The following is a 24,246-nucleotide window of genomic DNA, read 5'->3' as shown; positions in this document are numbered from 1 at the left end:
ACCGTTGCTCAATTGCGTGACTGAGTGACGGTACTCTGTATCTTATCTAGTGACACTAGATGTCACCATTGTGGACGATTTCTTGCGCCTCTGTGTGGTCCTCCCACCAAAGCCACCTCATCGACAAACTTGAGGGTATTCAGCGCCGCGCAACGCGTACCCTCTTTGCTCGCACCCTCGGTCGCCGCAAACCCCTGCCTGGATATGAGGATCGCCTGAAAACCCTTAAGTGGCACACCCTGCAACAACGACGTGACGTATCTCGAGTCCGCCTACTCTGCAGGGTGCTTGATGGCTCCCTCGGTGACACCAGCTGCCTCTCATCCTCTGTCCGGCTGAGCAAGCGGACTGGACAGCCAGAGCTGCTACGCGCCCGTACCATCCATCACCGACACTCGGTGGTCATATCCGGCATTGAGAGTTTCCTGTCTGCACCCCTGACCCTCCGGACTCCACTTCCTAAAGACAGGTCTGAGTCCACACTCCTTGCGCGTGCCATCTCGCGCCACTGGTCCCACTAGTGCTGCCCATGGACACCACAACCCGGTTATCCCCCCGTGCCATTGTTGTGTTGTGTGTGTGTGTGTGTGTGTGTGTGTGTGACATTTGCTTCGGCATCACCTGCCCTGGGTGGCAGGCTAGCAGACGCACTAGCGTACGGGCCTCGGCCTTTCTGTCTAGCCTCACGTGCCACCCAAAGCCAAGTTTTCCGCAAATAAAGATTATTATCCTTACGATTACGATCCTTTGTTCTGGCCGAAGGGCTGCCTTTTCAAACCTTTCCGCGGAAAGCTGCATGCCGAAATGTTCTGTTCCACTGATGTCCCACACGATGAAAAAAACTAACAATAGGGTGGACATTTACTATCAAAATGCGCGCGGCCTTCGCACTAAAGCGTCCGAATTTTTTGCTAATGTACTTTCCTCAAATTTTCCAATTGTTGTAATTTCTGAATCCTGGCTCTGTAGCGACATTAGCTCAAATGATTATTTCCCTCCAAATTACCAAGTTTTCCGCAAAGATAGGAATTTTACTGGGGCTAAACAAAAGGGAGGGGGCGTATTAGTAGCGGTCGATTGTGGTCTTCAGTGTAAGAGGCGACAAGACCTTGAGGGCGACAATGAGTGTGTCTGGCTGGACATCCGACTGACTGGGGGCGAGAGGCTCTTAATAGGGGCGTTTTATATTCCCCCCGATGTTCCTATTTCTTCGTTCAATGAGCTACTTACTTCTGTAGAAGAAGTTTGCGCTTCACACCAAAATCACCAGTTTATCATTCTGGGGGATTTCAATGCACCTGGTGTACAATGGGACAGTCTAACTAACCAGCATTACAATTATTACGTACAGCAAAAATCTCGCATTGTTTTAGACTTCCTAGATTTCACATCCATGACACAACTGAATAACATCAAAAACTGCTCCGAAAATATCTTAGACCTCTGCTTCTCAAACATTCAGAACGCGCGAGTATCAATGGTGGATATCTCTCTTGTCAAACCCGACAAGCTTCATCCTCCATTTTCAGTTTCGGCTCCCGTTTCGATTCGGCATTGTGGTACCTCACTAAAGTATAATGAACTCTCTCCCTTCTGTTATGCACGTGGGGATTACATTGGCTTGTATAGCTTTTTTTCTTCGTTTGATTGGTCGGAAATTCAAGAACTCCCTGATTGCAATGCACAGGTCGAACGGTTCACCGAAATTGTCAAAAGCGGTATGGAACAATTTATTCCCAAGTATAAACCAAACCACTCCAAGCACCCACATTGGTTTTCGAAAGAACTTCGTACGACTCTTAAATTAAAAGACCGCTGCCACAGAAAGTATAAGAAAACCGGGAGTGACGAATGGAAACAGAACTTCTGCTCTTACCGTAAATTATGTAAAAACCTTTATGAGCGGGACCAGCGCTCCTATCTCGATTCTGTAGAGAGTAGTGCGAATTCTCAGCCTGAAACATTTTGGAGATACATCCGGTCCCGTAAGAACAACTCACATGATCTTATCAATCTTGTAGATTCCTCTGGGGAAGAAGTTCATAATGTCGCCAACCACTTTGCTCAGCACTTCAGTGCCACATGCGGCCAGCGTGACGTCTCTGAAATGAACATATTGTTAAATCGCGTGCAGGGCTCTAGCTTAGTGCTTTTGGACGAGCAGTTGGTTTTGGAGAGCCTAAAGCGCATGAAACCGTCATTGTCGTGCGGAGCTGACGGAATACCTCCAGCTATTCTCAAAACATACGGCAGCATTTTTGTACCTGTTTTGACGGTGATATTTAACCAGTGTCTAAAAACAAACGTGTTTCCTCTCGCGTGGAAAATTTCTCGAGTGCGTCCTATTTTCAAGTCAGGCTCCAAATCGGATGCAACAAACTACAGAGCAATTTCTCTCCTTTGTGCTTGTTCCAAGCTGTTTGAGACAGCGCTGTACAAATTACTGTCAAGTTCTGTACAGAATCTTCTTGTAAGTAAACAGCACGGCTTTATATCAGGAAGGTCGACAACGACTAATCTCTCCTGCTTCATGGAGCAGGCCTCGGCAGCCATTTCTGAGAGGGGCCAGCTCGACGTTGTCTACTGTGATCTGAGCAAAGCATTTGACGTTGTTTGCCACACGCTGTTACTTAAAAAGCTTTTACAGGTAGGAATTGATACACCACTCGTGGCATTGTTGGGTAGTTATCTAGATAACCGGTTCAGTTTCGTTAGCGTTAACGGGCAGACGTCTGCTCTGTACAGATCAACAAGCGGTGTGCCTCAAGGCTCCGTGTTGGGGCCTCTCTTGTTCTCCATTTTTGTTAATGATGTGTCAGCCGCAATTAAGATGTCTTCTTTTCTTCTTTACGCTGACGACATTAAAATATTCAGACGGATTGAGTCCATTAATGACTGCATTGCCCTGGAGCAAGATATATCCTCATTTTCCAAGTGGTGCTCAGACAATAGATTAAATCTTAACTCTACAAAAACAAAGGTCATGTCTTATAGCAGGAAAACGAACCGCACTTTATTTTGCTACAGTATTAACGGCGGTTACTTGTCTAGAGTTGAAGAGATCAGAGACCTCGGCGTGCTTTTCGACAGTGCCTTAACTTTCTCACCTCATGTCACTCAACTTACTAGGCGGGCGCTACGCTCTCTTGGGGCTGTTTGCAGGTTTTCTCGAGAATTCCGGTTTCCTTCTTCATTCCTAAAACTATTCAGAACGCTTTGTATTCCGCAACTAGAATATGCTTCTGTCGTTTGGAATGGAACCTGTAGTTCCAACTGTCAACGTATAGAGCGTGTACAAACCAAATTTTCATCAATATTTAGGCATCGTTTTCCTTCGGAGCCTATCCCTATAACGGTTTCTCTAAGTTCCCGGCGGACCCACTCAGACCTTCTTTTCATGTACAAATTGCTTCATGGTATTATTTTATGCCCGGAACTACTTGAATCAATCAGTTTTCGCGTTCCACAAAAAGCTACAAGGCTCGCCCACCCTTTTAAAGCAGCTGGAGCTCTCAGCACACGTTCTCCTGTTCAAAGGATGCAGCATCTGCATAATGTTCACTCCGAGAAGCTCGATATCTTTCAGCGTCCTCTTCGGGAGTTTTTGGCCGGGTTGTCAGCTCTGACACACTAGGTTCATCTTGGCAGTGCTCTTTTTCTTCACTTATCGTCCTGACGTGTGCATTGGCTTCACCGAGCTTGTTCTTGTTCCTGTTATTCGTGTATTGTGCTGCTACTGCGACTGTAATTATCGTAGAATTTTTCTTTTTCTGCCACTTCTATCATTAAAAGTTGCCATATTCACTTCATGCGTCCATTTGAAACTGAAAATGTACGCTTCCCGAATCTTGTAAAAACTTTCTTCTTTTCACTCACCCTTCCGTATAGTTACGCTTATTGTAAGATGTCTTCTTGCAATTGACCAGACATTACAGTTTCTATTGATTGTGTAATGTTGCCAAAAATTACAATATGGTATTTTTATTCTTCTTTGAAGTTGTAGCTTCTTCATATTTTTTGCTCGCTCACTGTTCTTTTGCCAGCTGTTGATGCATTTCATTGCTGTCTTATATCTTTTCTGTGCGCCAGCATGACTTGATTGTGTAAAGTCGGTTGGATTGCACTATTTTATTACTAATCTTCTTTGCCGTTTTTTGTAAGTCTTTCTGTCTTTTTTTCTCTTTTTTTTTTGCTCACTGAGTGTTTATTAGCAAATTGTTGATGTACTACAGTGCTGCATTTTCCCCTCTGAGTGCTCCAGCACGAAGGCCTCCGCTGTTCCTGGGCACTATAATAAACATTGATTGATTGATTGATTGATTGATTGATTGATTGATTATTATTATTATTATTATTATTATTATTATTATTATTATTATTATTATTATTATTATTATTATTATTATTATATGGTGTACCAGTACCAAGACCCTAGGGTTGTTCCTGGGCACCAAAAATAAAGGTTGATTGATTGATTGATTGATTGATTGATTGATTGATTGATTATTATTATTATTAAAGCTAAAAAAAAGTGGCTTCAGAGAACATTTGCGCATGCTCGAAATAGTCCAGAAAGGATGCGGTTGAGAGGAATCTAATCCCTCACGGTTATTATTATTATTTTTTTTCTGTCCCGTGGTCCCTGCTCACGGCGTTCTTCCCTGCACTCTCATTATTACTTCCGGCGAACTTCACATCCGGCCACAACGTTGCGGGAGAACGACGTGGTATCACTTTGCCGCCGCTCACTTGATTATTCACATCGATCCACGCTTAGTTCGCATCGACCGCATCACTTTCAATCGATCCTGGAAAAAGCCCGAGTGAGTGTTTCGAGCTTGGCGCGGCGTTATTGGGAAGCGGCAGCGCTGAGAGGGGAAGTGTGCGCTTCCTTCCGCTACACGTCCATTTCGCAGCGCCAAGCAACTTCGCTTGTCTCTCGTTACTTCCGTTTCACCTTCAAGGGGCTCAGTCCAGTCAAGAAAGAAAAAAACGCGAGAGTAAGGAAGGTAGCTGTTTGAAATCATTTTTGTGTGTTCCTGTGTAGTGAAGTGTAGTTTTGCGAACGGCTTAGAGTTTTAATGCGTAGCACTCTTTGGCTACTATCGTGCGGTTATAGAAGGTCGACCCAAATTTTGGCCCGTGTTATTTTTTTTTCTGAAAAAAAAAAACCCACTAGCGCCATCTATGCGCCAATACACGGAGGTTAACGTTGTCGTAAATACTTCTTCAATAACACTTGTTCCGTAATAGCGTACATGAAAACGAGATACAAATAGGCAAAACCTTCCACAAGTGCTACCACTGGTGGAACCGGTCATTTAACGTCGTTTAGCGCACAGGTAGTCGTGGACACATTAAGCGGGTCATGACATTGTCTTCCAATGGCTTCCCAGTCATTGCGGCATTGTCGGAAACGAAAGTGCGGACGCTGCCGCCCGCTTGGCACACCAAAAAACGGAGACCATGTCCATTATGTTACCCAGGACGGACGCAGCTAGGACTCCCCGCAAACTTGCCCGGGAGACCATGCACGCTATCCAAATGGACTACGCAAGAGTTCACGAACGCTCGTACTATTGCCCTGGACCCGAATCTTCAGCGTCCTCTTCCATTAGGCCTCCCCCGGTCTGATGCAACCGTTATTTGTCGTCTCTGGCTTGGAGTCGCATTCACAAATGCTTACTCTTATTTGATTGGAATGGCAGCCAGTGAGGCATACGAAGTCTGGGACACACCAGAGACCATACGACATGTCCTATACGCGAGTGTCCAAGTTTTTCATCGGAAGGAAGCCAACTCTCTTCTACTCTACGGAAACTGGACTCTCGGCGCCCGTTCTCCTCGGAGAAGGCCACTGGCCTTCTCCGTCATCTACGCACAAGGCGACAAAAGCGCTCCTGTGTTTTCTAAAAACGACGGACTTGCACACAAGACTGTAGCACAAGACTACCCTCTATGAACTCACTCAACTTTTTTGTCTATAGTGTCCTACTGCTGGGCACAGAACTCTACGCTATGTCTGTACCTTTCCCCTTCTTTTTTATGTTTTCCTCTTTTTCCTCATTGTTCCCCTTTCCCCCGTGCAGGATAGCATACTAGGCCGTAGCCTGGTTAACATTCCTGCCCTTCCTTTGCCTTTTCTCTCTCTCTCTCTCTTTAAGGCAAAACGCAAATACAAGCTGCAGGTAGTTTTGGAGCTGCCTTGACAGTCGGAACAACAGGCACATGCAACACCAGCACAAAGCTCACTAACCTGCTCGCACAGGTACTGGCTGCTTCCGTATCGACGACGGGTTAACGAGCAACACTGCCTGAAGTTGCAATGAGAACAAATACGAGTTCCAAGAGTCCTCCAACTTTTCCGGCTTGCATTGTCAGTACGTGCAGGCTGCCCTCGCATTGTGGAAATTCATGGAAGGGGCCGTCCACCCCGCGAGTTCGGTTGAGCAAGCTTTGTTGTCTCAGACAATAAATAACGGAGGGGACGGTCAGCAAACAAGCCGGCCGTTCTAATTAGCTAAGAGGGAAACTGGAGTTTTCGCAAACTGATAAAAATGCAGTGCAGGCATTGTATCGATTGGGTGGACGACGAATGTATTAGGGTCTAGTTAGAACGCTGCTAAGCAATCGCCGGAAAGAGGGTTGGTTTACATTTTTTTTTTCATTTATGGAGTAAACAGCGAGGAATGGTATATTATAGTTAACACAAAGTTGTAGATACGCCTAGAAGTTGGATAAAATGTTAGCAAAATGATCGACATTTTGGCAAGTTGGTATCGGTTTAAAATCTTGAGGAGGAGCGTACCATAGTATGAACTGGAGTTAATAAAATTTTACGACAAACAGCGTTAAGTACAAGGACATTGATGGATGACGGGAGGCAAACAAAGTTGTCTTTTTATGACTGCTCTCTCGCATTTGCGGCTCCCCTTGTCTGGTCAATTGAAACGTTAGGCTCACAGCCTTGCCTTTACTCGACAAGGTATCTAAACTTGATAAATCAGCTGAATTTCTCAACCCAAAATATCCTGGTGTGCTCTACCAGCTCCGTTTCTGCGTGGCCGGCAAGGAAGAATTAAATCACGAAATCGTTTAGCGAGGGGGGTTCCTGGTTGATGTTAAAGCGGGTTGGTTTTGCATCCCATTGTGGTGTTAGGGAATGAGTTACAACTCAAAAAGGTTATAGCACGAGGCCGCGCCAACGAGAGATGTTAGGCGCTTCATACGCGTCAATGGAATAAGTTGCCAAGTGCTATAGTTGATTGTACCACTGACGCGCTTTTTAGTAAGTATCTGTTAGACTTGTAGTTCTGTTTTTATTTTTGTATTTGTGACGATGTTCAGCGATGTGTTGTAGCCTGACTGCCACATGTATATGACCACATGTTCTATTTCCCCCTGCTATAATGCCATCTTGGCGCTGCAGGAAATTAAATAAATAAATAAAATAAATAAATATCAGAGCCGAGAACTCGCATAGAAAGTCCCGTGCTCCGACCTTTGAGCCGGTATCTGAAATAGCTTCGCAGCTTGGGTCGATCACGGGGCAGCGGGCTCCTGCCGGCAGAGATGCTAAGGAGTTTTTCCGAAATATCGCTGGGGACGCGAGTGCCGCCTAGCGGGGATGTGAGTGCCCCGTGGAAACAAATAATTCTGACAGCTTTACCTAGACGTATCTATGTTTGTTTCTGTGGGTTTACACGTGCACAGCCCCAAAAACTTCAAATAAGTACAATGAATGAAGGATGTTGCAGCCTTCGGGGCTGTGACTGAGTGACTGAGTGACTGACTGACTGACTGGCTGAACAAACTTAACTGGGAAAAAGGAAGAGGAGGGAAGGAGGTGGGGGATATAATGGAGTGGAATTCATTGGTGGAACCCTAGGCAGGGCCCCAGTAGCGAATGCTCCTGTCTTGGCTCTCTCCTGCAGGTTGAGTTAGTCTTGTAGAGATGTGCTTTCCAGGGCCGCCCCCCAAGTATTCAGGGGATTATCCAGAATTTCGATTTTGGGGGGTGTCGAAACTCTCCTAGGGGGGAGGGGCTTTTTTGGGGGGGGGGGGTGTATAAATTCCTGGGCAGGGTTCTCGGGGTTGTGGAATCTTTTTGGGGGTGTCGAAATACTTCTGGGGGTGGTGTCTGGTCGTGTCAGGTCCCTGCATGTATTATGCAGTGTAGTAGGCTGCGTAGAATGTTGCTAGTGCCTGTTCCCCATATGCCTGGGAGGGACCATGTGGCGCGGAACAGCGTGGCTGTCTCGCCCCATTTCTTGCAGCAGTCGTCAAGCTCTCGATGTTGGTGTGGCAGCACCTTGGACCATCTGGATTTGTGTATGTGGGTACTGGTCTGGATTTCTCGCAGGATGTGCGCTTCCGAGGCCATGAAGTGTTTATGTGGAGGTGGGAATGGGGCCCTTAGCTGCCGGGCTATCCGCTGATGATGATTATTATTATTAGAGGCACTCCCTTTGTATCAAGACGTTAGTTGTTACCAACAGACTTGCGTGTGTTATTCTACTTATTTGCCCTACCCTTAACTAACCTAATGGGTTAGCCCCCCCCCCTCCCCCCTTCTTCTGTTCTAAATTCTAATTCGGTATATTACTCTTCCTACGTCCCACCCTCTTTCCTACTTTTTTTTCCAACCACCACTCCAGCCGTCTGTCTCTCCGTCACCTCTATGAATGAGGGCGGCATCTCGCGGACACTCCCGGAACGATATGGTGGGAGGATTGGCAGATTACGCAGGCAGCGTTTAATGCGTAGGTACGTAGCGAATGCAATACTGCGATGTCGCAGACGAACTGCTGCATGGTCAGATGCGCAAGCACTTACGGGAATTTTTTTTTTTTTTGCGAGAGTTTGCCTTACGGCATAACAGTCATATATACAACATTACATTGGTTTCACGCAGAAACGCCAACAGAGACCGGTACTGAGGGCCCCATATCCACCGCTGTAGATCAGGGGGTCTCCCAGGATGGAGCCCTGTGCCCCGGAGAATTGTACGCCGGTTTTAATGTTCAATTTTCAATGCAGCCACGTCTTCAAAATCAGCGATCACAATGGGAAGGCAGTGTGCGCGGCGTGAAGTAAGCGGTTGTTTACAACATCGTTCGAGTGTGTATGCGTGTGGAAGGCGAGTGTACATCGTTTTTTACACATTGCGGGTGGACCCGACTAACTGCCTTCGAAGGGGACAAGTATATGCAGCGCCAATTTCGTTGGCTACCATCAAGGGATTCTAGATCTCTATCATAGGCGCCTACAGTTTTCTTCAGTGACCTACTGCAGACTGCGATAGTTGAAGACTGGGAGTCCCGTTATCAACTGTCACTGTTTTCTGAATTTTCTGTTTGGCAGGTAATTATTATCGCGTCTGGGAATCTTATGAGCCATTCCGAGTAAGTTACTTGAGCGAGCATTCTCTAGAATAGTGTGAACTTCGATGCCACCCCCTCCTAATCCCCTTATTTTGCTGGATCAGCACCGTGGGAATAATTTAGAGCTACCGCAGGTTTCATCACTCGCTACAGCTACCGACTTTACGAAGTAGGTGGGAACTACACGTTGAGCGGGAGCGAATTTTGTTGAAGATTGCTAATTTCCACGTGACCTGTCTTTCTTTTTTTGTGCTCTAATTATGAATGTACTCATTTGCAACGCAGAATTTTTTTCAACCATTGGAGTTTTGTTTACCACTCGCTGCAGCTGCCCAAGTTTTTAATTGGATCGGAACCATTTGGTGATCAGCTATATCGACAGATCACTTCAAAAACCCCGCTGCTAGTGATTTATGCAAAAGAGGAAAACGACGTTCCATCACAGACGTTAATTGTTACCTCTCCTGGCGTCTGTCGATCGCGTGTTTTCCGGCGTGCAGTGCGCTAAACAGAAGAGCGAAAACAGCTCTTGTGCACATACCTGATCAAATACAGGAACGGGCGTAAACAAGCGATGATTTCGTTTTTAGTGCCTTGTGCACGTGGCATACAGAGTCGCATAAGCCAAGGTGCATCAAGCCTCGCCAAAGCCTCGTTATTTATTGACTTCAAGCAACATAGGGAAGCAATGCCACTTCTGTAGTTGAATTAACATTTTGCCGAATCATATTCAGCTCCCTCTTTGCAACAGAACAAGGATGAATGGATACAGTCTGTTAAAATTGGCGTTGAAATATAAAGGATCTTCCACCCCTGGAGAAACGGTTCACTAGTGAAACTCGAATATTCCTCTCATTCGTGGTGGCGTCCAAACTTGGAATATTATACTAGGCAGGGTGGGGGGAATCGTCGTAGAAGGACCTATATAGACCTATTTTTGTCCCGGGTGAAAATCTCTGACGAGCAAGCGTGAGACGCGCAGAACCGAGAGAAAATCACACGGCGCAGGAACAAAGGAAGGCCCTGACGAGCGCGGGGTAATGCTCGTAGAAGAGACGGTGATTTGCACGCAACGTAAATCGACGCGGCCAGTATTTGGAGGCGCCTGCTCAGCGGCGCAACAATTTATTTTAACGTCTCCCGTCGACGGAGTCGTTAGCGCGCGAAGCGTGTTCTATGTTAGCCTGACCGGGGCAGACGACGCGTAATTTGTGCGCGGGCTTTTTAGTTCTCGCTTTCGCGGTAATCTGCGGTGCGCGTCCCTTTGAAAAATAAAAAGCGCGGATGTGAAAGGACAAGCGGGAGAGAAATTTTACGCTCCCAGTGAGATGTGGCTGTGGCTGCCTGAACGTCGCGTAGCAAGTATCAGAGCCCGAAAAAAACGATACCAGCCGGGGCATGCGTTTCTGCCATCAGACGACTTTTCTACCTGCGATGCTACTGCAGTTTTACGCGCGAACGTAAGTGACCAGCCTGTGAAATCGGCGTTGGTATATTTGACGCCGCAGGGATGGGAAAGGCAAACAATGGCCGGGGTTGTATGGCGTCTGGTGATGGAGAGGAGCAGAGCGCGCCGGAACCGCGAAGGAGGAAGGATACGCACTGCTCGAGGTGAAATAGGACGTCACTCCGAAATAAAACTAACACTCCTCCCTCCAGGAGAAGCGGAGAAGCACACGTGAACGTCTGGAGAAGGACACGTGGACAGCCACCTGCCGATCACGTGCACACTGGCCGTTGAGGACACAGCGTGAGTGGCACAACGCGCACGAAGTGAACAAGACCGGCAGGAGGCTTGCACGTAAGTCGTGTTCGCGAAGTCAGGCGTCGCTATAAAACTGTAAGCTATTTATGAAGATGGTAGTCCCACTTGGGCTACTTAAACCCGAAAATTCTGTTATGTCTGTATGTCTCTATCTACCCCTGGATGCAATAGACCAACCAAACTTAAAGAAACTGTTGAACAAGTAGTTTATATAGGCAAAACCTTTTCAAAGTTATAAATATGGTACCATACTTTATATTTGTTAACATTGTTGCCAAAAAGAAAACATCAGGCATATTTTAGACAAAGCACCAATACATAACTGGAACTAGCAGTTTCATTTTAATTAAAAATAGAAGTCATCGATTACAATATATTACACTAGCTTACAAGAATGATTAAAATAAGAACTACAATAGATGGCGCGCGAGCAGTGCGAATGCGGGAAAATTGAATTGACTTGAGCAAACCTCCGCCCTGTTTATCGTTAAATTAGCGAGACAAAGTGGGAAGAGCGTGTAAGGTGGGCGGGGGGAAGAGAGGCATTTACGTCTCAGAGGGGGCAGAACACTATAGACTTTCCACGACATCTTCAGCGAAGGGGGCAGATAAATACGCGGTAAATTTTTTCGATGTACTGTGCGTTCAAAATTTGATGAAATACAGCGGGAGCAGTTCTAGTTCTAGAATGCGCGAAATTTGAGTTTTTGGTATCAAATAAAAGAGAAATTGCATTACACTCCTAGATGGAGATGAGTCGGCCACTGGTTCTAATCAATACGACACACCAACTCGGCGGTCATGTCAAAGCAAATACAGTTTGTCGTCCGACTTTTAGTTTAGATGGAAATCAAGTGGGGTGAGTGTATGTCCCCGAAATTTAACCTTGGTTGTAACGTAAACTCAGTTGGGGGAGCGGATGGTTTAAATTCCAGATAGTGCGGGGTCTTCACTGACAAGGTGGTGAAAAAGGGGAGTATGTGAACCATCAGACGTAACGTAGACCACGGCGTACACGTGCCGAAAAGACGGAGGCGCCGCCCCACACCCACCTCCGAAGAGCTTGTGCGAGATTCCGCTCCTCCAGTCGGTGCCGAGCACGATGATGTGGCAGCGGAAGGTGAGGTTCCGGAAGGCGAGCCAGTCGCGCACCTGGAACACGCGGTGCAGGCGCACCTCGTACGTGGCGTTGGCCGCCGGCTCGACGCGGTCGAAGGGCACCGTGTTCAGGTACACGCCCGTCTGGTCGTTGTACACTCCGCACGCGGGCGACGGCTTGGGGAACATGCCACCGCACTGCAGCTCCACCGTCTCCGTGCACGACACGCGGTCCGAGTACGTCGTCCAGCTGTCCTCCTTGCACGAGTCTGCTGCGATGGGCGGTAAATGTAGCTTTCTTTTACAGCTGAATGTGAGGTTTTCCTGACTTATGTGAGAAATCTGTGCGTACGACGTAGGTTACGAATACCTTGCACTACAAGTCTTGCCTGTGCGATGTACTGCGCGTATGAACAGCCACACGAACTTGACGTTGAAGGTGTGTAGCTTATAGCCCCTGAAACTTCTGCTGATGCTTTTCCGCATAAAGCCTATGCTTGCGGAGGTGCAGCCTTTACAGGACTGTTTATACTCGTCCTATTCCTGGCACTGTGACATGGGCGGTTTCTCATCGACATCTCTCAATAACAGCGATAGATACCCACCGGACCCACGGTAGCTGAATTAATAAACATGCCAGCCACACACAAAGCTACGAATCTAGTAACAGGGCTCTACAGGGCGTCGACACTAGCCAAAAGCAGGATTTGAGCCGGGTTTTTAGAATGTAACGCAACCGGCCAGTGTAAACGATTCACACGTGCCTCAAAACAAAGTTCCAAGTGACAAATGGAACATGTATTCAGAAGAAAACGCTAGGATCCTCTTAGGTATTGAGAGGACATGGTAGGTTGTCAAGGGCGAGAGGAACGCTGGCCCTGTCGTTGAATTACTGCGACAGGTTACTATAATGCTGCAACATTAAAATAATAACAGTGATAATGCGTGAGGTCCCCACATGTCGTCATCGAGGCTTCTAGTACGACATCGTGTAGATGCGTATATAACGAATGAGCTGGCGTCGAAAGCATGCGGATTCGATATCTGAATCTCTGCTAGTTTGCCTAGGTGCACATCGAACACGCAACCACCTAGAGCGTGTGAGACTACGAGGCCTATTAAGACGTGAGGCAAGAGAACTCGCCAACGATAACGGTGAGGAAGAAGTCGTTCTGCGACGTGGCCGAGTCCGTCTCGACCTTGCAGGTGTAGTTTCCCTGCATGGACATGTGCGCGCTGAGGATGGAGATGAACGAGGGCGAGCGGTTGTTGAGGTCCACGCGTTTGTCGAACAGGTTCCTGGCGAGCGGGCGGCGGCCCCTGCGCCACACGTACACCTCGGCGCCATCCTTGAACCACAGCACGCGCCGGAGCTCCTCGCGCGGTGACAGCACGAAGAAGCAGAGCAGCGTGGCGCCTTCGCCCTGCAGCACGTACTGCGCCTTGTTGCTGTCCGACAGCAGCCGCACCTCGGTCACCACCACGCCCAGCACGCCTGTGGGACAAGAACCAAAAAGGGGGAAAATGACTTGGAGCGTTGTCAATGCGCTGTCTGGAAACAGGCTACCGTTCAGGCCGTTCATTGTCTTATCCTTGCACGAGAGCAAAACACTCATACCGTTGGCCCAGGACTTCGCTAACGCCTATGCGGGGAATTTAGGAAGCCCACCCGCCTTGTCTTACACCCTTATTATCGGCATCCCTCGTGAATCTTTCCTTCCCCCTCAAGGAACTCCTGCCCGCCCTGAGCAGTCTGCGCTGGAGATGAACAGCAGGTTCTTATGAGATGAGCATACAAATGTTTTGCAACTTGTCTTCGGAGCCCAAACAAGACTAGCTCGGGTATCGCAACTTGGTTTGGGGTTCAGGAAACATTCTCTCACTATGAAAGCTTGCATGGGTGGTACCGGTACTAAAACTTGGCAAGTGTCATGCAGACATTTCATAATACCGGCCCGTTTCGCTCCCATCGTGTGTCATAGCTCACTGACAATCTTGTGAGTGCCAGGATGATGTGGTGGCTCGAAGCTAGCAAAAGGCGTTCGTAGTGCGTGGCTGGTTTTTGGCAACCTTTAAGGGAGCAAGGCAGTGTCGCGGACTTTATTAGCCACATCTAATACCAGCGGAAAAAATAGGCTGTCAACACTGGCTCTATTTTTTGACGTCTTCAAAGCGTATGGCAGTGTTTTGCAAAATGATATCATTATGAACTTGCAAGAATTGGGAATCACGGGAAATCTCCGCTTCCTCTACGCATTCCTTTCGGACCACTTTGTGCAGGAGCGATAAATAGGGCGTCTTAAGGGGCACAAGAAGCATCGCACGAGGTGTGTCTCAGGGTAGTGTTTTCTCTTCTACACTCTTTAAAGGGGTCCTGAAAGGCGTTTCGAGCATAATAAATGAACAAGCGTAGTCGTTAGGTTTGGTGCTAAACGTCATCTGTGCCAAGTATAACTTTTTTCACGTGCAGCGGAAAGCGAACACTTTTGTTGCGAAGTTTGTCGCCGCTTTCCCACCCTTTCCTGCGCGTTTTTGGACACCGCCATTTAAACACATGTACGTCATCAATTCTCCCATGTGCTTCACGAGGCAGAGATTAGGCTTTTGGACGGCTTTTTTTGTAGTCTGCTTAACGGCGTAGTCTGCTCAACGGTGGCGGGTTGCTGCGGCACCCTCTGTTAAGTAGCGTTTCCTGCAGCACGCTTACATGCCATCATGTTCGTTTATATTTACCTTTGTTTGCTCCGTTACCACGCTTATCGCTAAGGCGCGCTCACAATAGGCCTACCCGACGACGACACGACAGCGACGCTGACTTCCCAGTTGACAGACCACGTTGACACACGACGCCGACGGCGACCCAAACACGTCGGCCGACGTAAAGTCCGCGAAGTGCGACTGGCTCGCTGACTGAAGACGCAGACAAAACCGGTCGGCCGACGGGTCGTGGGGAACCGATCGGGAAGCGAAAACTGCACCCCAACAACATTCGCGCCGTTTGTAGAGTTTAATAAACTTATAGGGCAGTCCATGAAGCTCATACAACTCAACACTAGCGCTAATGCGATGCGTATTTTGGCCTACGACGCTTCGGCCGTGGGCTTCGGCGACTAATTCGTTAGAATATAAGGTCAGTTAAGTGAAGAAGAAGAGTTACGGAAGGCCACTTAGGTAATAAGGAATCAATATCGGTTGAAGTTTTTAGCGTAAAGCGTAAAACAGAAGTCTGGCAAGACCCGCCGCGGTGGCTCAGTGGCTGAGGCGTAGCGCTGCTGAGTACGAGGACGCGCGGGTTCGATTCCCGGCCGTGGCGGCCGCTTTTCTGATGGAAGCGGAAAGCTAAAATGCCCGTGTGTTCGAGATTTCGGTGTACGTTAAAGATCCCCAGGTGGTCAAAATTAATCCGGAGCCCTCCACTACGGCACGCCTCATCGCCTATAGCGTCGGCGTGTTAGAGCCCACAATCAGTCAATCCTCTTGGCCATCAAGGGAAGAGCGAGGGTGGGTTAATTGCTTTTTGCAATCATATGCAGGGTCGAGCAAAGAGGAAGGCTCGGCCCCGAAACCCACACTACTTTTCCGAGACCGCTCGTAATACCGGTTACGGTGTACTTGCCTAATTGATAAACGTACAGTTGTGTAGAAACTTCCGGGAAAGTGAGAAAGGGAGTGAAAGTACGACAAAAGCTTAAAAAAAAACTGCGCTGTATTGTGCAACCCTTCGGCTCTTTTTTGCTACGGTTAAAAATGTTTAGAACTGATCGGGATTACGGAATGGCATACTACTACTGCCTGCGTGCGCACGTGCATGGTGTCACCACAGCCCGACCAAGATCGACATAGGCGCAAACGAGCGGCCTATCAAGCAATGTATGAACCGACGTCGGTTCGGGAAGCACTTACATGCTTACTCTAACAGATTTTGAGGCGATTCTTTAGTCATTCGCTCACATATCTTTGAGTCCCATTTTACGTACCAGCGCATGTCGTCGCTGCGTCCGCGCGGTCTCTCACAGGGTCGTTCTCCTTTCGCGCGATCTTTCGGCATGGTGTGCAAGAGTAAAACTTCCGCCCCGTTCCTTCTGTTAGCTTTTCCAGCCGTGAGCGGAGTGCGGGATTCTTAAGCAGAACGATTAATAATAATAATAAAAAAACGGCGCAAACGTATAAAGCAGGAAGTCAAACAGTCCCATCCCAAAGCGATGCTTGCGGCGCGGTACTACCGCAGTAACAGACGCGCGCAACCTGATGTTGTTGCAGACATCCCCGAGAAGCAAGTCATCATGAAAAATATCCGTGCGGAGCGCTGGCGCTGGGTGAGGGGAAAGGCGAAACGGGGTGGAAAGGCATCGAGAACGAAAATGCGCTGTTTTGGTTTGCAACAACAATAGCAATACTCATCACTGTAACAAAATTCTTGAAGGAGATGCCTGCTAGAACATTCATTTATTGAAAATTGCGAATATTTATGTATCGGCAAAACTTCTTTCGGGGCCCCTTTAATGTGGTTGTGGCTGGCCTCCCTAGGGCTCAAAGGAAGGATAGCAAGCCATTTAATGTATCAATATGTGCAGACGGCATGTGCATTCGGTTCACTGGGTATCAACACATGTGGCTGGCAGTGACATTCCAAAAATCTATTGGGCTCATTCAAGCCTATCTTTCGTCGGTGGTGCTAACGCTATCTGCGGAAAAATCCTGGTGTGCTTTCTCCCCTGGAAGGCAACGGACAGCTACACGAAGTCAACCTAGGGAGGCATGCCGATCCGGCAAGCTGATCGCGTCAAGTTTCTCGGAGTCACCACTGACTATACGCTGTTCTAGTGGAAGGTGATCGAATCCCACATCACAGCCTTGATACCCCGCTTCAATGTGCTACGAAGCATAGCTGAAACGCACTGGGAGAGCCGCCCGGCATCTATGTTTTGGCTCCACTCGGCGCTAGGCGTGTATTTTAATAGGTATACCTTTACTTCTTTCATCACAGTCCCAGTATGATCGCCTGGAAGCACTTCACGGAAAGGGGCGTAAAATAACCCTCGGAGTTCCCCATACGGAGTCAAACACCAAGGTTCTCGACCATTCGCAGTTTCCTCCCCTCCGCTTGAAGGCGTCACAGACACTGCTGCTGCAGCTCGTCCATCTCGGTGGAACTCGGAACCACCTTGGTCTTTGGAGAGTTTGGAGTGCGCTCTAGCCATCCCCGAATGTCCTCGGAGCGATTTATCCCAGTGGCTGAGATTAGGTCACTAGCACTCGAGCAGCCCTTGTACCGGACGTATCGATACATGATTCAAGCGTAAACGGACTGCCTTCGTCGACAGGGGACTGAAAACCAGCCTTCCGCACCTTGGATGTTTTGTGGGCTGGTCCTCTAGACCAGCAGCAGCCTCAAATAATATTAACTAAATCACATAGACTGCGGTGCCCGGTAATCCTAAGGAACTGTAAAGCAAGTTCTGATGCGCGGAGTTATAAAAGGCAAAACATAAAACTCCCAGGTAAGCCTTGTTCAGCAGTTAAAAAAAAACGGCCTTAGTGTTCGTTTCCAGTGAATCCCCTTACACGTAGGTGTGCGGCACGCCTCGCAATGCTAATTCCGCCAGCTTTCCACTCACTCACTCACTCACTCACTCACTCACTCACTCACTCACTCACTCACTCACTCACTCACTCACTCACTCACTCACTCACTCACTCACTCACTCACTCACTCACTCACTCACTCACTCACTCACTCACTCACTCACTCACTCACTCACTCACTCACTCACTCACTCACTCACTCACTCACTCACTCACTCACTCACTCACTCACTCACTCACTCACTCACTCACTCACTCACTCACTCACTCACTCACTCACTCACTCACTCACTCACTCACTCACTCACTCACTCACTCACTCACTCACTCACTCACTCACTCACTCACTCACTCACTCACTCACTCACTCACTCACTCACTCACTCACTCACTCACTCACTCACTCACTCACTCACTCACTCACTCACTCACTCACTCACTCACTCACTCACTCACTCACTCACTCACTCACTCACTCACTCACTCACTCACTCACTCACTCACTCACTCACTCACTCACTCACTCACTCACTCACTCACTCACTCACTCACTCACTCACTCACTCACTCACTCACTCACTCACTCACTCACTCACTCACTCACTCACTCACTCACTCACTCACTCACTCACTCACTCACTCACTCACTCACTCACTCACTCACTCACTCACTCACTCACTCACTCACTCACTCACTCACTCACTCACTCACTCACTCACTCACTCACTCACTCACTCACTCACTCACTCACTCACTCACTCACTCACTCACTCACTCACTCACTCACTCACTCACTCACTCACTCACTCACTCACTCACTCACTCACTCACTCACTCACTCACTCACTCACTCACTCACTCACTCACTCACTCACTCACTCACTCACTCACTCACTCACTCACTCACTCACTCACTCACTCACTCACTCACTCACTCACTCACTCACTCACTCACTCACTCACTCACTCACTCACTCACTCACTCACTCACTCACTCACTCACTCACTCACTCACTCACTCACTCACTCACTCACTCACTCACTCACTCACTCACTCACTCACTCACTCACTCACTCACTCACTCACTCACTCACTCACTCACTCACTCACTCACTCACTCACTCACTCACTCACTCACTCACTCACTCACTCACTCACTCACTCACTCACTCACTCACTCACTCACTCACTCACTCACTCACTCACTCACTCACTCACTCACTCACTCACTCACTCACTCACTCACTCACTCACTCACTCACTCACTCACTCACTCACTCACTCACTCACTCACTCACTCACTCACTCACTCACTCACTCACTCACTCACTCACTCACTCACTCACTCACTCACTCACTCACTCACTCACTCACTCACTCACTCACTCACTCACTCACTCACCCACCCACCCACCCACCCACCCACCCACTCACTCACTCACTCACTCACTCACTCACTCACTCACTCACTCACTCACTCACTCACTCACCCACCCACCCACCCACCCACCCACCCACCCACCCACTCACTCACTCACTCACTCACTCTTTTTCCCTACCCCTGTCAGATAGGGAAGGTTCTTTGCTGAGTTCAGAGTTGTGAGCGGGACTGAGGGCGGCCAAAAAATTTGCAGTTTGATTGATATACGCAGTCATAGCGCATGGCTAGATGTATGTGTATAAAATGTGTTTTTTCTAAAAAAATTTGTTCACAGTCAGCGCCTGTTTCGTTCTTCTTCCTTCGTCGCCGTCGTGTTAGGGCTTTTCGAAGTACGCAACCCTACAAACTAGTTCGGCGTTCTTTACTGCTGGGGAATGATGCAGCAATTGCTTTGGTGGGGGGTAAGGTGGAGCGGGGGGGGGGGGGGGGGAGTGCTGTCAATGCACTCCCCCCGCCACCCGCCACCCGCACTAGCACCCGCCCGGTAAGCTTTCGCGCCGGCTTCTCGAGTAATTATCTCGTACCAACTATTCCAGTGCCTCGAGCTTACTTAGAAAAAGGGGCGGCGCTTGCACCGCTCGGGGTGTCATTAGGTGGGATGTTCTGGCGGAACACCGCCGTGCATGCGTTTCCCTTTGCGGAATTTCCCTCTTACTAGGGAAAGTGGCGGAATACAAGGATTCGTTCACGCGTGACTGTTCTGTAATTTTCTTTGTATTCGTTTTGTTAAAATGAGCACTAAGACGACGAAACAGCGCCTGCCAAGGTAAATACGTAGGGGTTAAGTCTAGCCTTTTCCCGTAAACTAATTTGTTTCCCGGTAAGTGGCGATGCTTTCATCAAAACGGGATTGACAGAAAAACCGTGTGCCGAATCCACAATGACTACTCGAGCTATTTTGGTGCTGGAACCAGGCAGCTATTTTGGTTGTCAGGATTATTTCGAGCCCACAAATTGCCGTCACGCTAAAATAAGAGCTTTACGTAAAACCTGGGTTTAGGCGTTCGGGTGAAAACATTATTGCAGTAGCGCTAAAGGAAAGCTCGTTTTTAACAGCGGCGCTCGTTAAGCTTGAGCTTGATCCGGTGGCGTGAGCACAAAAAAATAAAATAAAAAAAACCTTGCGCCGCCTGTAAAGGGTGCACCACCGCAAAGAGGATATTTTAACAGTGAAGCCAGCTTTTGCGCCTGCTCCACAGGGAGCAAAAGGGGCATATGCGTATGCGCACCCCTTACTATACCATTTTAAAGGTGCCAGTTTTTTTGGCCACCAAAGTGCAAAAAGGGGCGCAGCTTGCACTAGTGGTGCAAGACGGGAGAGACAGCGGAGCTGGGGATCGACTTAGCTTCTCCCTTTCTTGGATCCGCTGTCAGTGTGGGGGATCGACCGGAACGGCCTGGCCTTGTAAAATCCGGCTAAACTTGACCTCACCACTGAACACATAAGCCCAGCCTAGCAGGAACATCGCAAAACTTGACACAACTTAGCAAAGCATAGCAATACCTATCAAAACTTAGCAAAACCGGAAAATGCTAGGCCGACCCACAGCTTCGCTGTTCCTGCAGCCTTGCACCACTAGCGCTTGATTGATTGCAGTGTTTAACGCGCCGACTCAACGCAGGAGATGAGGCGCGCCGTAGTGGAGGGCTCCGGTTTTTGACCCCCTGAGGATCTTTAACGTGCGCTGAAATCTCGCACACACGGGCGTTCTCGCTTTTCGCCTCCATCGTAAAAGCGGCCACCGCGGCCGGGAATCGAACCCGCGTCCTCGTGCTCAGCAGCGCGACAGCTTAGCCACTGAGCCACCGCGGCGGGTTTGCAGCACTAGTGCAAGCTGCACCATTTTTTTGAAAGACAGACCAGCTAACATGAAAATATCGGGAGGTGTATTGAGTGATATCTATTTGTCTAAAAACGGCATGTGCCGTCATAAACAGGAAAATGTAAAAAAAAAAAAATGAGCAGAAACGTTTTGTTACTCGTTAATCGTATTTCCTTTAAAAACCTTTCTGACAACAGCCTTTGTGAACGATGAGATTATGCTTTAGAAAAAGAAGTTATTGCCAAACACAATTCATTCTCCACATCTTCACGACAAAACTCGTACTGTTCGTACTTGCCAGAGCAGTTCACAACGCAACAAAATGAACTGCGCAGCCGAAAGTTCGTCCTTGGAAAAGAAAGTAGAAAAGAGCGTTCTCCTCGCTGTTTCGGTGCTGACTGTCGCATCCCACTTCTAGGTCCCAATAGACCAAGCTGCGCGCATCCAGAAAAGCCGTTGAAAGGGAACTGCCGCGAAGTTGTATGCTGACATACCAGCTATATAAAGACGGAGGAAGTAAAGAAACATTCGGCACTCAGTGACTCTGTTGAAAGTACTGCGATGACATAGTGTCAGTCTTCCGGCTTTCTCCATCGGGAGGCAGAAGTCAGTGCCGATCCTAATGTACCAAGTCAGCACGACTGTTGAGCGTTCTTTGCTTGGGGATGGTGGGAGGAAAAGGATGCGGACCTCCTGATGGGGACGGAGCGGATGTCCCGAGGGGATAAGCGATCGATGTAGCAGTAGCCAGGAGAAAGAAAAAAATCGCATCGCTTTTGTTTTGAAAGAAAAAAGACAGCGGAGCAGGCTTTTTCTGAGAACCCAGAAGTGGTTTATCGTAAACTTTACGAACTCACGCTAACATATGCAACGAGTGTCTCTTAAGAAGTGAGCCGGAGAAAGGTTTGACTGTCGCGTGAGGCTTTCGGCTTGTAGCGCCTGCAGACCAGTATAAACGAACACTACGAGCACGTCGCGGCCAATAAATTCAATGGCAGGAGACTTGCAGGCAATATTAAAGCGAAAGACTTAAACTCTCCATTGCGCGACAAACCAGCGCTGTTGTCTTAGTAGTTCCTGTCCGGTACAGAAAATAACCGCGACTGTGAAGAGTAAAGAATAACATTTGTGTTCGGGTGGGAATTGAACCCGGGTCTCCCGAGATGACCGGAGTGCTTTATCCCGCGCTACCACGGCGCGTTGCCAGCGGCGGGAAAAAAGGTGTCCTAATGCGTACCGCGTGATGAGATGACGTGAGGGCACGTGAGTAGAACACGTGCACCCCAGCCACAAAGAATTCCGATTCTGGGAAAGATGTGGTGTGAAGTGTCGTCAGCCTTTTTCTTAAAGTACCCGCCGCGGTGGTTACGTGGCTAAGGCGTTATGCTGCTGAGCACGAGGACGCGGGTTCGATTCCCGGCCACGGCGGCCGCTTTTCTGATGGAGGCGAAAAGTAAAAACTCCCGTGTGTATGAGATTTCGGCGCACGTTAAAGATCCAAAGATGGTCAAAATTAGTCCGGAGCCCTCCACTACGGCGCGCCTCATAGCCTGCGTTGCGTCAGCGCGTTAAACCCTACAATGAACTATCAACTTTTTCTTAAAGTATTTCGCGCGAAGAAACGACGGGGAAGAAAGAGACAGAAATAGGATGTTGCACTAATGAAGCTTTTGATAAGTATCGCCAGGCTTTCGCCCTCAAAGCACGTAAGCGTACTTAAAAAAAAAAGTCCCCTGACGATTTTTTTGCGCAATAACTGTCAATTTATAAGGTTTACGTGCAGAAAGAAATTTCAGAAACATTTTACAAGATATATTTGTCAATGTGGAAAGCTTACGTGCAGCACTCATTTTTATTTTTGTAAATAGGTTATTCATAAATACCGTACAACACATTTATTTGTACGGAACCCATGGCCGAAGGCTAGTTTCGCGCTCATTAAAACAGGTAAGTGCAGTTCAGTTGCGGCGAGTGAAGACGCACACGTCTTGCGTCAATGACAAAAATTCAAAGAATGGTATCACCAATTACTAATCGATTCACCCAGTTAACAATGCTATAAATGAGATTCACAAAGTCATAACCGAAGTTCCCAAATTCACATTAAGAAATCAAATAACCTATACACAAATACATTTTGCGAATTCAACCCTTGGTCACTATCCGGGTCACAATGTCATATTCGAATTCTGGATGGCACTCAAGAAAAAAAAAAAAAACAGAAACGAATAAGAAGACTATTCTAAATTGCTGAAAGATTTTTTTTTTTGGAGGGGGGAAGAAACAGCTTCTTAAAAACAACTATTCTGCATAAGCAAAATTAGTTGCACTGCTCGCAATGCGCAGTTATGTGATCCTAACCAGTACGATAAACTTCAAAGTAAGTAGTTTTCTCTCACTAAGCGGGATAGTTAGTTCTACCAATGTCGAAGCGACGTTTTTTGATGTTGAGTGCTGCCACGGGGACCCCCATTGCGGTTATTACGAAGGGTACTGCTTTCTTTTTCGAGAGGCCAGCATCGCGAAATGACTTTCGCTGACACGTTTCTTCTTTTTTCTTCGTCTCGTATTTCAGCTACCTCCACCCCTCGCCTCCCTTGCACGTTGTGATAAAGCACTTTTCTTGCCGCAAATAACCCGGATTTTGGACCGCTCAGGCTGAGTGCTAGCATGCATCTCAGTTCTCAGGAGGAAATAAAACAAAACTAAGCTCTAAGGTGCGGCGGGGCCTCCCTGTCCGAGGAAGCACCTCTTCCATTGCGGGCTTTTCTACCCGTCTTTATCTTCCCCCTTTTCTACCGCATAACGGGCGACACGCGTTCGTCGAGAGATAATTTCATTTGTTTCTTTTTTTTTTACATAATAACTTTTCTTTAGAGCTGTGCCCGCGTCATTTCTTGCCAGGATTCGTGAATTTAAATGGGGAATTACGACGAGGGCTCCTAGGAGCGTTGAAATACGGGAGGTCCTTTGTAAACACTGTTATGATTTTTTTAGCTGTATGCCTTCCTTTATAACCCTCTCTTATCCTTGGCTCGTCGCCTTTTGGCCGGAGAAACCCTGTCAAAATTACCGCAGCGTGACTTTTCTCGAGCACCGGTAGCGTAATGAGATTGTTCCTTTGCGAATAACCCTTCTTGCAGACAAC

The 24,246-nt window shown here is 48.0% G+C and overlaps 1 protein-coding gene across 4 annotated transcripts in view; it reads right to left on the bottom strand.

Moving 5' to 3' along the window:
• LOC144178625 (uncharacterized) overlaps positions 1–24,246 on the bottom strand; it is a 436,372-nt gene that overhangs the window by 7,818 nt on the left and 404,308 nt on the right. For 3 of the 4 annotated variants that reach the window (XM_077706615.1, XM_077706616.1, XM_077706613.1), the window contains 2 exons: positions 13,391–13,741; positions 12,201–12,518 (listed from right to left, as the gene is read on the bottom strand). In XM_077706615.1, coding sequence (XP_077562741.1) covers positions 12,201–12,518; positions 13,391–13,741 — 669 coding nt within the window. The remainder of the gene's footprint in view (positions 1–12,200; positions 12,519–13,390; positions 13,742–24,246) is intronic. The other variant, XM_077706614.1, reaches the window with a different exon arrangement.

The sequence above is a fragment of the Haemaphysalis longicornis genome, unplaced genomic scaffold (assembly GCF_048455015.1).
Source record: "Haemaphysalis longicornis isolate Haplotype H1 unplaced genomic scaffold, Haemaphysalis longicornis Haplotype H1 scaffold_4, whole genome shotgun sequence".
Taxonomy (NCBI): Eukaryota; Metazoa; Arthropoda; class Arachnida; order Ixodida; family Ixodidae; genus Haemaphysalis; species Haemaphysalis longicornis.
The sequence above is the reverse complement of the archived record's forward strand: the minus strand, read 5'-3'. Positions and strand labels throughout refer to the sequence as shown.